This window comes from Trachurus japonicus, chromosome 13 (assembly GCF_045865225.1).
Source record: "Trachurus japonicus isolate A0001 chromosome 13, Traja_1.0".
NCBI classification, from domain to species: domain Eukaryota; kingdom Metazoa; phylum Chordata; class Actinopteri; order Carangiformes; family Carangidae; genus Trachurus; species Trachurus japonicus.
In genome coordinates, this window is record NC_140919.1 from 1390731 (window position 1) to 1403822 (window position 13092).

Here is a 13092-nt window from a genome sequence, read left to right on the forward strand (position 1 = left end):
TGGAGCGATACTTTTTTTTTTTTTTTGCCGTGCGCCGCAAGTGTCTTAATCTTATCGGTTAACGGTTAATAATCGGTTAATGAGCGTCGGTTATCGGTCAGAAAAAAAATTCAAAATGTGCATCCCTAAAAACCAGCATGAGAACAATAGTGACGGACGAGAGTTTCTCTATATTTATCTAATTTTTCATGTCACTATATCACCGTTTGGACTAATCTGATGTTTGTAAAGTTTTGAAAACCAATGATTGGACAAACATTACTATTTCTGTGTGCACATGTTTGTAATTAGTCGTGGTTATCATAGATTAGCCGGGCTAACGGTTAGCTACCTGTTTAACTTTAATAACTCAGTGACTCAATAAACGCTCCATGAAAAAATATTTTCTCCAGCGGATATCTGAGTTCCAACATGACTGAGCTAACTGGAGTAGTTTCATGTGGTGTCCCACAACGGGAGGGTTTTAACAGCTGACGTCCTGCTGTTAGCTTAGCTACCGCCGTTAGCTTAGCTACCGTTAGCTTAGCTACCGTTAGCTTAGCTACCGTTAGCTGTCCCTGTCAGCTGAGCCACTGATGCTTTCTAGACACCGTGATTCCCCCAAACTGAATAAATACCACACCTAGCGATCGTCTCCATCTTCATCTGGTGTTTATCTGACCAGGACAATGAATGATTACGACGCGCACACAGGGATGCAAAGGGGTGGAACATTTCCAGTAAATTTCCGCAGTTTTTATTTGGACCTAACCAACTCACGTATCCCTCCGCCCAGGGTTAGCGCCCGCCGATCGGCAGTTGGTTAGGTCCAAATAAAAACTGTGTTTTTGACCTCAGTGTGACCTCTGTGACCCCTAGTCGTGACCTCAGTGTGACCTCTGTGTGACCTCTGTGACCCCTAGTCGTGACCTCTGTGTGACCTCTGTGTGACCTCAGTGTGACCTCTGTGTGACCCCCCAGGTAAGATGGTGGACGTGGCGGAGGACGTGACGTGTTTCTCGGGCAGCACCAAAGGCTCCAACTCGGAGGTCCAGTCCCTCAGCTCCTTCCAGTCCGACTCCTGCGACGACAACGGTGAGGCGTTCACTGACCCGTTTGTGTGTCTGTCTGCTGGTGTTTTTACTTCCTGCCCGTCCTCGTCACAGCTCGACAAGGACACAGGCCGAAGCTCCGCCCCCTCCCGCCAGACACCTGGAGAGTCTTTACTCCTCTGATAGAAGCTCATTGGTCCACCAGCAGCATGGAGACACACACACAGAGACAAAGAGTCCCACCGCTCTGTTGGAGACCAGAGACTACGGAAGCCCTGAAGGACAAGTCACACTTGATTTACCATTGTCCTTCAGGGCTTCCGTAGGTCTCCACCCTATATAGACCAGAGCGGCTTTTTTATGCTAATGAGAATGACTGATGCATCCTGGGTAATTTAGGGGCAGCGCCCGGCATTTTTAAATTGCACTCAGTGGCTTTTTGTGTTTTGATGGAGCGTAGACTAACTAACAATCAATTTGAATGTTTTATTTTGTGTTTCTTTTGTAGCACTATGTCTCATAATTATTTTGACACCCTCTTTGAAACCCACCGTTCACGCTATCTTGAAAAACTACAATGAATGAATCTAGCGGTATGCTCCTTTAGCCTCCCACAGTGATCAATGACTCCACACAGTGGCCAGAAATGTCTGAATGAATCTACGGTATGCTCCTTTAGCCTCCCACAGTGATCAATGACTCCACACAGTGGCCAGAAATGTCTGACCCAGACATCTACACGTATTTGGTGGAATCACCGGGGAGGTTTTGGCTCAGTGTTGTCTGGAAATAGCCTGTTAATAGACAACTTTTTGTTACTTAGTTTGTCAAGCCAGTTAGGCTAAATTACCCAGGATGCATCAGTCATTCTCATTTGCATAAAAAAGCCACATGACCAGAGACAAGACCTGTCTCTGCTGTGGTGTCACAGTGTCACAGTCCAGACCAGACTCAGACTCAGACTCATACTGTGTGTCAGTGTGAATCCTTCATGAGTCACTGTCATGTAGTTTACTATCTACTCTATGTAACTTCTGTAGTGAGCCGTGGGTGGGGGAACAAGCCACTCCCCCAACCTACTATACAATGAAAACGTGGATCATTAAACCCAGTGAGTGAGTTTCTACAGTTGTGAACTGACTGGAACTAACGAACACAACAGTCACCAACGTCTTCTGCTTTGGGCGCTACTGTCGCCCGTCGACACGTCTACCAGCTCCTTCTGTTTGTAATTTGAGTCAGTGATAATGAACTCCTTACTGTACCTTTATTTCATCTGTGTGACCACCTGTTAAATGTGAGGTGGAGACTACTGGAGGAAAACACTGGCCTACTGGTCTCTTGATTTACATACACTACTCACAAAAAGTTATGGATATTTGATCAGAATCTCCTGCTACAGTGATATTCTATCATGAAAGCCTTTAAGTAGAAGGATGTAATGGTCATTTCTTTATCTCCAACAAAAGCTTGGTTCAATGACAACTGAACCACTAAATCCGATTCAGATTTTTGTGGTTAATCACCTTGTTAGAGAACAATAAGGACTGAAACATGGAACAACTGGACATGTGCATTCAAAAGTTTAAGTTCACTTGTAAAGGTTGTAGTGCATTAAAGGTGCATTCTGAAATTGAATCCAAAAGCGAAACATCCCTAACGTTTTGTGAGTAGTCTACAGTATGTTATATTCTGCTGTGTAGCCCAAGCAGCGATCACTGAGGGAGGGAATTGTCCCATCGTTCAACTCTCAACTTTCTGAGCGTTATGAGTGAAACCATCCAGGTTCTGACTCGGTATGAACGCACTAACACACTCAACAACAGTTAGTGTGAGTGTGGAAGGATTCAGACTGAAACACAGACTCAGACTCAGACTCAGACTCAGATTCAGACTCAGATTCAGACTCCTCAGTGAAGTTGTGGTGCTCGTGCTCTCTGTGCTTCGTGTCATTGTCGTTGCATTGCGCTGCTGTCACCGCTTTTTATTTGCCAACCATGACATCATAGTTTTTCTTTTCAGACCCATCTTCACTCTCTGAGCTGCTTCCTGCTGCTTCAGCTGGTTTGACCTCTGTGCTGGTTACGGGCCGACCAGGAGAGCAGAGATGTCTGGGTTTTACTTTGCTTTGTGCTCTTCTTCTCCTTCTGTTGTCTCGTTGTGTTTTTGTTTCGTTGCTTTTGTGAAGTTGAGTTTGTTGTTCAGGACGAAGGACAAACAGAAACTCATGACATTTATAGATCTGAGGTGTTTATTGATGATGATGATGATGATGGATGTTATTGATACCTGTGATCAGGTGAGGTCAAGCAGAGCTCCTCCCTCTGTGATGTCACTGCTCCACAGGTCAGTCTCATCTTCTAACACTGTGACATCACAGTCAGAGGAGAGTGAAGGACACGCCCCCAACCCCCCCTCATCCATGATGAGCATCTGTCACTGTGAATGACTGTTTCAAACTTCTCTCCTCCTTCTCTCCTCCACAAGCCTCCATAGTGACTGTCATTCGACTGGTCAATGATGCAGTCGACACAATCGAGAGTGAAGGTACCATGTCTCATCCTGTCTCTCTGTCTCTCTGAGCTACACCTCTGTCTCTCTGTCTCTCTGAGCTACACCTCTGTCTCTCTGAGCTACACCTCTGTCTCTCTGTCTCTCTGAGCTACACCTCTGTCTCTCTGTCTCTCTGACCTACACCTCTGTCTCTCTGAGCTACACCTCTGTCTCTCTGTCTCTCTGACCTACACCTCTGTCTCTCTGTCTCTCTCTGTCTCTCTGAGCTACACCTCTGTCTCTCTGAGCTACACCTCTGTCTGTCTCTGTCTGTCTCTCTGAGCTACACCTCTGTCTCTCTGAGCTACACCTCTGTCTGTCTGTCTCTCTCTGTCTCTCTGACCTACACCTCTGTCTCTCTGTCTCTCTCTGTCTCTCTGAGCTACACCTCTGTCTGTCTCTGTCTGTCTCTCTGAGCTACACCTCTGTCTCTCTGAGCTACACCTCTGTCTGTCTCTCTGAGCTACACCTCTGTCTGTCTCTCTGTCTCTCTGAGCTACACCTCTGTCTTTCTGTCTCTCTGAGCTACACCTCTGTCTGTCTCTCTGTCTCTCTGAGCTACACCTCTGTCTCTCTGTCTCTCTGAGCTACACCTCTGTCTGTCTCTCTGTCTCTCTGAGCTACACCTCTGTCTCTCTGAGCTACACCTCTGTCTGTCTCTCTCTGTCTCTCTGAGCTACACCTCTGTCTGTCTCTCTGAGCTACACCTCTGTCTGTCTGTCTCTCTGAGCTACACCTCTGTCTGTCTCTCTGAGCTACACCTCTGTCTGTCTGTCTCTCTGAGCTACACCTCTGTCTGTCTCTCTCTGTCTCTCTGACCTACACCTCTGTCTGTCTCTCTGTCTCTCTGAGCTACACCTCTGTCTGTCTCTCTGAGCTACACCTCTGTCTGTCTCTCTCTGTCTCTCTGAGCTACACCTCTGTCTGTCTGAGCTACACCTCTGTCTGTCTCTCTCAGTCTCTCTGAGCTACACCTCTGTCTGTCTGAGCTACACCTCTGTCTGTCTGAGCTACACCTCTGTCTGTCTCTCTCTGTCTCTCTGAGCTACACCTCTGTCTCTCTGAGCTACACCTCTGTCTCTCTGTCTCTCTGAGCTACACCTCTGTCTGTCTCTCTGTCTCTCTGAGCTACACCTCTGTCTCTCTGAGCTACACCTCTGTCTCTCTGAGCTACACCTCTGTCTCTCTGAGCTACACCTCTGTCTGTCTCTCTCTGTCTCTCTGAGCTACACCTCTGTCTGTCTCTCTGAGCTACACCTCTGTCTGTCTGAGCTACACCTCTGTCTGTCTCTCTCTGTCTCTCTGAGCTACACCTCTGTCTCTCTGAGCTACACCTCTGTCTGTCTCTCTCTGTCTCTCTGAGCTACACCTCTGTCTGTCTCTCTCTGTCTCTCTGAGCTACACCTCTGTCTGTCTCTCTCTGTCTCTCTGAGCTACACCTCTGTCTGTCTCTCTGAGCTACACCTCTGTCTGTCTCTCTCTGTCTCTCTGAGCTACACCTCTCTCTGTCTCTCTGAGCTACACCTCTGTCTGTCTCTCTCTGTCTCTCTGAGCTACACCTCTGTCTGTCTCTCTCTTTCTCTCTGAGCTACACCTCTCTCTGTCTCTCTGAGCTACACCTCTGTCTGTCTCTCTCTGTCTCTCTGAGCTACACCTCTGTCTCTCTGAGCTACACCTCTGTCTCTCTGAGCTACACCTCTTTCTGTCTCTCTGAGCTACACCTCTATCTGTCTCTCTCTTTCTCTCTGAGCTACACCTCTATCTGTCTCTCTCTTTCTCTCTGAGCTACACCTCTGTCTGTCTGTACGTCAGAAGCTCCGCCCACAGGACAGACGTCTCCATGTTCCTCTGAGACGACAGCTGCAGCTTCATCATCACTTCCTGTAGGCGGAGACTCAGACTGTGTCATGTGACCACGCCCACATCTCAGTCCTCTGTCCACACCAACACACCTGTATACACATCTGTATACATACCCATAAACACAGCCATATGGAGTCACGTAAACATGACGTACCACATTCTTTTCCCGGTCAGTATCATGGAAACCTGACACTCACGGATCTGCTGTTTGGACCAGAGTGGGGAAAAAAAGTGTGTAAACGCGAACCGTACGAGCTGAAAAATGACAAATGCACACCCATAAGCACACCCGTATACACACCCATATGCACACCCGTTTACACACCCATATTCACACCCAAATGCACACCCATAAACACACCCGTAAGCACACCCGTATGCACATCCGTATACACCCCCATAAGCACACTCGTAAGCACACCCAAATGCACACCCGTAAGCACACCGGTATGCACACCCGTAAGCACACCCGTAAGCACACCCAAATGCACACCCATAAGCACACTCGTAAGCACACCCAAATGCACACCCATAAGCACACTCGTAAGCACAACCAAATGCACACCCGTATGCACACCCATATGCACACCCGTATGCACACCCATATGCACACCCATATGCACACCCGTAAGCACACCGGTATGCACACCGGTATGCACACCCGTAAGCACACCCAAATGCACACCCATAAGCACACCGGTATGCACACCGGTATGCACACCCGTATGCACACCCGTAAGCACACCGGTATGCACACCGGTATGCACACCCGTAAGCACACCGGTATGCACACCCATATGCACACCCATATGCACACCCGTAAGCACACCGGTATGCACACCGGTATGCACACCCGTAAGCACACCCAAATGCACACCCATAAGCACACCGGTATGCACACCGGTATGCACACCCGTATGCACACCCGTAAGCACACCGGTATGCACACCGGTATGCACACCCGTAAGCACACCGGTATGCACACCCGTAAGCACACCCATATGCACACCCGTAAGCACACCCGTATGCACACCCGTAAGCACACCGGTATGCACACCCGTAAGCACACCCAAATGCACACCCATATGCACACCCGTAAGCACACCGGTATGCACACCCGTATGCACACCCATATGCACACCCGTATGCACACCCATATGCACACCCATATGCACACCCGTAAGCACACCGGTATGCACACCGGTATGCACACCCGTAAGCACACCGGTATGCACACCCATATGCACACCCATATGCACACCCGTAAGCACACCGGTATGCACACCGGTATGCACACCCGTAAGCACACCCAAATGCACACCCATAAGCACACCGGTATGCACACCGGTATGCACACCCGTATGCACACCCGTAAGCACACCGGTATGCACACCGGTATGCACACCCGTAAGCACACCGGTATGCACACCCATATGCACACCCATATGCACACCCGTAAGCACACCGGTATGCACACCCGTAAGCACACCCAAATGCACACCCATAAGCACACCGGTATGCACACCGGTATGCACACCCGTATGCACACCCGTAAGCACACCGGTATGCACACCGGTATGCACACCCGTAAGCACACCGGTATGCACACCCATATGCACACCCATATGCACACCCGTAAGCACACCGGTATGCACACCCGTAAGCACACCGGTATGCACACCCGTAAGCACACCCGTATGCACACCCGTAAGCACACCCGTATGCACACCCGTAAGCACACCGGTATGCACACCCGTAAGCACACCCAAATGCACACCCATATGCACACCCGTAAGCACACCGGTATGCACACCCGTATGCACACCCGTATGCACACCCGTAAGCACACCGGTATGCACACCCGTAAGCACACCCAAATGCACACCCATAAGCACACTCGTAAGCACACCCAAATGCACACCCGTAAGCACACTCGTATGCACACCCATAAGCACACTCGTAAGCACACCCATATGCACACCCATAAGCACACCCGTAAGCACACCGGTATGCACACCCATAAGCACACCCGTAAGCACACCGGTATGCACACCCGTAAGCACACCCGTAAGCACACCGGTATGCACACCCGTAAGCACACCCATAAGCACACCGGTATGCACACCCGTAAGCACACCCAAATGCACACCCATAAGCACACTCGTAAGCACAACCAAATGCACACCCGTATGCACACCCGTAAGCACACCCGTAAGCACACCCAAATGCACACCCATAAGCACACTCGTAAGCACAACCAAATGCACACCCGTATGCACACCCGTATGCACACCCGTATGCACACCCGTAAGCACACCGGTATGCACACCCATATGCACACCCGTAAGCACACCGGTATGCACACCCATAAACACACCCGTAAGCACACCCATATACACACCCAAATGCACACCCGTATGCACACCCGTAGACACACCCATAAGCACACCCAAATGCACAACCATAAGCACACCCAAATACACACCCATAAGCACACCCGTATGCACAACTGTAAGCACACCCATAAGGACACCCGTATGCACACCCGTAAGCACACCCAAATGCACACCCATAAGCACACCCATATGCACACCCATAAACACACCCGTAAACACACCCATAAGCGCACCCATATGTACACCCATAAGCACACCCATAAACACACCCGTAAGCACACCCATAAGCACACCCGTATGCACACCCGTAAGCACGGGGAGGAGGAATTGTGGGAAATGAGTTGTACAAGAAGTCATGGTCATGTGGGCGTGGCCTGAGTCAGTGAGTGGCAGCAGCAGCTTGCACCCGTATGCACACCCATAAACACACCCGTATACACACCCATATGCACACCCAAATGCACACCCGTATATACACCCATATGCACACCCATAAGCACACTCGTAAGCACACCCGTATGCACACCCATATGCACACCTGTATACACACCCATATGCACACCCAAATGCACACCCATATGCACACACGTATACACACCCAAATGCACACCCGTATACACACCCATAAGCACACCCATATGCACACCTGTATACACACCCATATGCACACCTATATGCACACCCGTATGCACACCCATAAACACACCCATAAACACACCCGTAAACACACCCCTATGCACACCCGTAAGCACGGGGAGGAGGAATTGTGGGAAATGAGTTGTACAGGAAGTCATGGTCATGTGGGCGTGGCCTGAGTCAGTGAGTGGCAGCAGCAGCTTGTTGGTCTCTGAGGTTCATGGTTGCCTGTCTTTATTTATCTCTGGTGATTTTTACATCTTTAGTTCCTCACCTGTATTTAAAGCAACAGTCGCTCAGCTCGGTGCTAAAGGCCTTTGTGTTGTTGTTCTTCCATCTGACAGTGTCAGTCATGGACCAAGGTCAAACCTACAACAGAGGTGACTACCCCCCCCACCCTACTGACCCCCCCCCCCCCCAATCTATCTATCTATCTATCTATCTATCTATCTGAATGCAGGGAGTAGACAAAATAAGCTGCCTTGTATTTTACACTCAGATACTTTAAAACACTAATTTGTTTATAACACATGCATTATGCTGTTTCCCTCTGGAGTGATGAGTCAAGTCAGTGTGAGTGGATGAAGAGACTGAGGAATAAAGGAATGAAAGAATGAACGAATGAAATGTTTTATGATGAGACAGGTAGGGCTCTATAGTCACATTGATAATGAGTGTGTAGTCCTGTAGTTATTTTGTCTACCCCCCCTCTCCCTCCTCCCCCCTCCCTCCTCTTACCTGTGCACTCGCCTCATCCTCTGTCAGTGGTGAAGTGTCACCTCCCTCTGCAGCTTTGTGGACGTTATGTGTGATTTGATGCCCCTCCCTCACCTGTCTGCCTGCCCCTTGTCACCTGACTGCCCTCCCCCCACCCCCACTGATGGTTTGTGCCTGTCGTTGCCTGATGAGGCTCCACAGCCTCGGTCACATGGTTTGTTTTCTTCTTGTTGTTTTGTTTTGGTTTGCCATGTCATTGCTTTTCTTTCACCTTCACTCACCTGCTCTGATCCAACACCTGCCCCTCAGCTCTTCCTCCCACTGAATTCTGGGTAGATTGTCTCGTTGGTCAGCTCAACACGTCGACGGCTGATTGGGTGAAAAACAGTAACTCCTCCTCACAGGTAGTCCAGGATCAGTCCGACCAATTAAAGGGATACGTCAACATTTATTTTCATGTCTTGCCTCACTCCCGAGTCCATGACCAGCAGATAGACACCATCCTTTCCACTGTGCGTGCAGTAACAAGGGAGATAGAGCCGTATCGCCGTAATTAGCTTAGCTCAAACGCTGGAAGTGTATGGGTAGTGTTAGCCTGCCTCCACCTAAAGTCACTAATTAGCTTAGCTCAAACACTGGAAGTGTATGGGTAGTGTTAGCCTGACTCCACCTAAAGTCGCTAATTAGCTTAGCTCAAACACTGGAAGTGTATGGGTAGTGTTAGCCTGCCTCCACCTAAAGTCACTAATTAGCTTAGCTCAAACACTGGAAGTGTATGGGTAGTGTTAGCCTGACTCCACCTAAAGTCGCTAATTAGCTTAGCTCAAACGCTGGAAGTGTATAGGTAGTGTTAGCCTGACTCCACCTAAAGTCGCTAATTAGCTTAGCTCAAACGCTGGAAGTGTATAGGTAGTGTCTCTGTAAATATATCACTTTATCCACATTTCAAACATTGTAGGCGAGAAAGTAGCTGTTTAGATCAGCAGTGTGTCGTTAATTTGTCTAAATACCAGCTGTTTACAATTTTGTTCTGACGAACTCGGCGCTACTCAAGCTAGCCGTTGTGACCAACGCACTTTTGGTTACTTTCACAAAATAAAACACCCGTTGCCCTTTACATACAGAAAACCATGAGGATAGAATTTGTGCTTTTACTTTGAAACAGGAAGCTAACCTACCCTCGATGTAGCTAGCTTGAACAAAAATATACCGTCTTTGTTTGAACCCTCCGTTTTGACCGATCTCGTCCCGTTAGCGGCATTTGACCGCTCAAGATGCCTTACCGGAGAGTTTTGTCAGCTCTGAGACGAAGATCGGCCCGCCGGTTTCCGTTTAGAGTTGCTGAAGAGTTTCTCTGATGACTTTAGGTGGAGGCAGGCTAACACTACCTATACACTTCCAGTGTTTGAGCTAAGCTAATTAGCGACTTTAGGTGGAGTCAGGCTAACACTACCCATACACTTCCAGCGTTTGAGCTAAGCTAATTAGCGACTTTAGGTGGAGGCAGGCTAACACTACCTATACACTTCCAGTGTTTGAGCTAAGCTAATTAGCGACTTTAGGTAGGAGGCAGGCTAACACTACCTATACACTTCCAGTGTTTGAGCTAAGCTAATTACGGTGATACGGCTCTATCTCCATGGTTACTGCACGCACAGTGGAAAGGATGGTGTCTATCTGCTGGTCATGGACTCGGGAGTGAGGCAAGACACGAATCCCTTCAAACATCAGCGGCGTTCGTGTCACTTTCTCTGCTCCGACCAACGGGAGAATCTCCCAGCTGTTCCTGTATCTGACGTGGCTGTGATGATGATGGCGTGATGATGTCAGCATGATGTCACCCTGCTGTGCATGCCCCTCCCCCCTCTCCTCCGAAGACCTAACGTTGTTCTGTGCAGGTCGTCGGCTCGTCGGTGTCTGTGGAGACGTCAGCTCGACTCAGTCAGTCAAGGTTGTTACTAACTGCCCCCCCTCTTGCCCCTCTTGCCCCCCCCCCCCTCTGTGCAGCCTACCACTGGGACACCTCGGACTGGATGCCCAACACGCGGCTGTCGGACATCGAGGAGGGGCCGGGCGGCGACGCGGCCGGCTCCGCCCCCCCCACCGGCAGCAGCAGCAGCGGCGGCCGCGAGCTGGAGTCAGACTACTACCTGGGGGGCTACGACATCGACAGCGACTACCCCCCTCCCCACGAGGAGGAGTTCCTGAGCCAGGACCAGCTGCCCCCGCCGCTCCCCACGGGCAGCGGCGAGGACTACCCGGAGCCCTACAGCCCCCCGCCGCCGCCGCCCGCCGCCGGCCCCCCCTCCCTCGGCAGCACCGGGCGCCAACCGCACCGACCGCACTTCCACCCCAGCCAGTACCTGCCCCCCCACCAGCTGCCCCACGGCGACATGGCCACAACGCCAACGCCCAGCGGGAACGGAGACACTACTACTACTGACAACGACTCGGTATCGAACCTGCGGCTCTCGGTGGGGGGGGTGTCGACGTCGTCGGCCTCGGACGTGTCGGTGCCGTGCGGCGGCGGCGGCATTGGTGGCGTCCTCGGCGGCGGCGACGACTCTGAACTCGGCAGCGACTTCGACAGCATGGACGAGCTGCGGCGAGGCGTCACCATCACCACCGAGTCGCAGCAGCAGACTGAGGTGTGATTGGTTCCGCCGCTCGCTGTAAGGGGGCGGGGCCAAAGGTGACCACAGGAAGTCACCGTCAGGATGAAGAGTCATGTGAGAAGAAAGACAGAGAAAGTGAGAAAGAGCAAGAAAAGAGCAAAAACTCAAATATCTCACCAAGAATATTTGTCTCATTTCTAGTCAAAATGTCTCATTTTTTTTTAGATTATTTTCACTAAAATAAGAAAAAGTTAAATAATTTAAAAAGTATAAGAAGAATGAGAAATGTGAATACATACCGTAAATGTCCAGAAAAAGCTGCACATTTTGATATATGAAGTGTAAAAATAGCACAAAGTATGAAGGACTAGTTGAAGACCGAAAAACGGCGGAAAGTAGTAAGAAGTAGTAAGAAATTTTCACTTGAAATAAGTAGAAAAATCTGATAGTGGAGCAAGTTTTTCCTTCTTATTACAAGCACAAAAAACTTGCTTTGAGTATCAGATTTTTCTACTTATTTCAAGTGAAAATTAGTTTAAAACAAGTGAAAATTATCTAAAAACAAGTTAATTTTTAGGTGATGAGTCTTATTTTAAGTGGAAAGAGATTAGTTTTGACTAGAAATGAGACATTTGGACAAGAAATAAGACAAATATTCTTGGAAAGATTTTGAGTTCTTGCAGTGAAGAAAAGAGAAAGAGAAGAAGGACGGTCATGAAAGTGAGAGAGTTTGTTTCTGTCACTGTAGCTCGCCCCCCCCCCCCGGCCCCTACTGCCCCCTGCTGCCCCCCCTCCCCTCTAATCTGATCTGTACAGTTTGTAGTTGTACAGTCGTCACATTCAGACTCTGACTTTGTAAAATAGTCGACGTCACAGGTGAAAACCAACTGAACAATGTTCAAACTCATTGATTTGTTTTGATGTGGAATGTGCTTGATCCTTGAAATAACCCCCATCCCCCCACCCCAAACCCCCCAAACCCGCCAACCCCAACCACGGTCTTCAATGTGCCATTGGGCGGCCATCTTGGTTCTTCGGTGCCAACGTGTGGAGCTGAAGCTGCTGTTTCCTCCGGATCAGACTGAGGCCAAACGGATCAATACTGGAGTCTGTGATGAACCAGGAAGTGGTCAGAGGTCAGAGGTCACGGAGCAGCTGGCGAGTCTCTGTCTCTCTGCTCATATTGAATCATGTTGAATCGTTTATGTTCAGCTGTGACTGACAGGTGGTGACTCAGGTATCTGACCTTGACCCAGTGGTTCAGTGGTTCAATGCATCGAT

At 49.5% G+C, this 13092-nt stretch overlaps 1 protein-coding gene across 2 annotated transcripts in view; it reads left to right on the forward strand.

The window, feature by feature from the left end:
* fat3a (FAT atypical cadherin 3a) overlaps positions 1-12109 on the forward strand; it is a 116156-nt gene extending 104047 nt beyond the window's left edge. For both annotated transcript variants that reach the window (XM_085794711.1, XM_085794709.1), the window contains 4 exons: positions 961-1074; positions 3519-3578; positions 8824-8859; positions 11204-12109. In XM_085794711.1, coding sequence (XP_085650837.1) covers positions 961-1074; positions 3519-3578; positions 8824-8859; positions 11204-11850 — 857 coding nt within the window. In that variant the 3' untranslated portion in view covers positions 11851-12109. The remainder of the gene's footprint in view (positions 1-960; positions 1075-3518; positions 3579-8823; positions 8860-11203) is intronic.
* Positions 12110-13092: the final 983 nt, after the last annotated feature.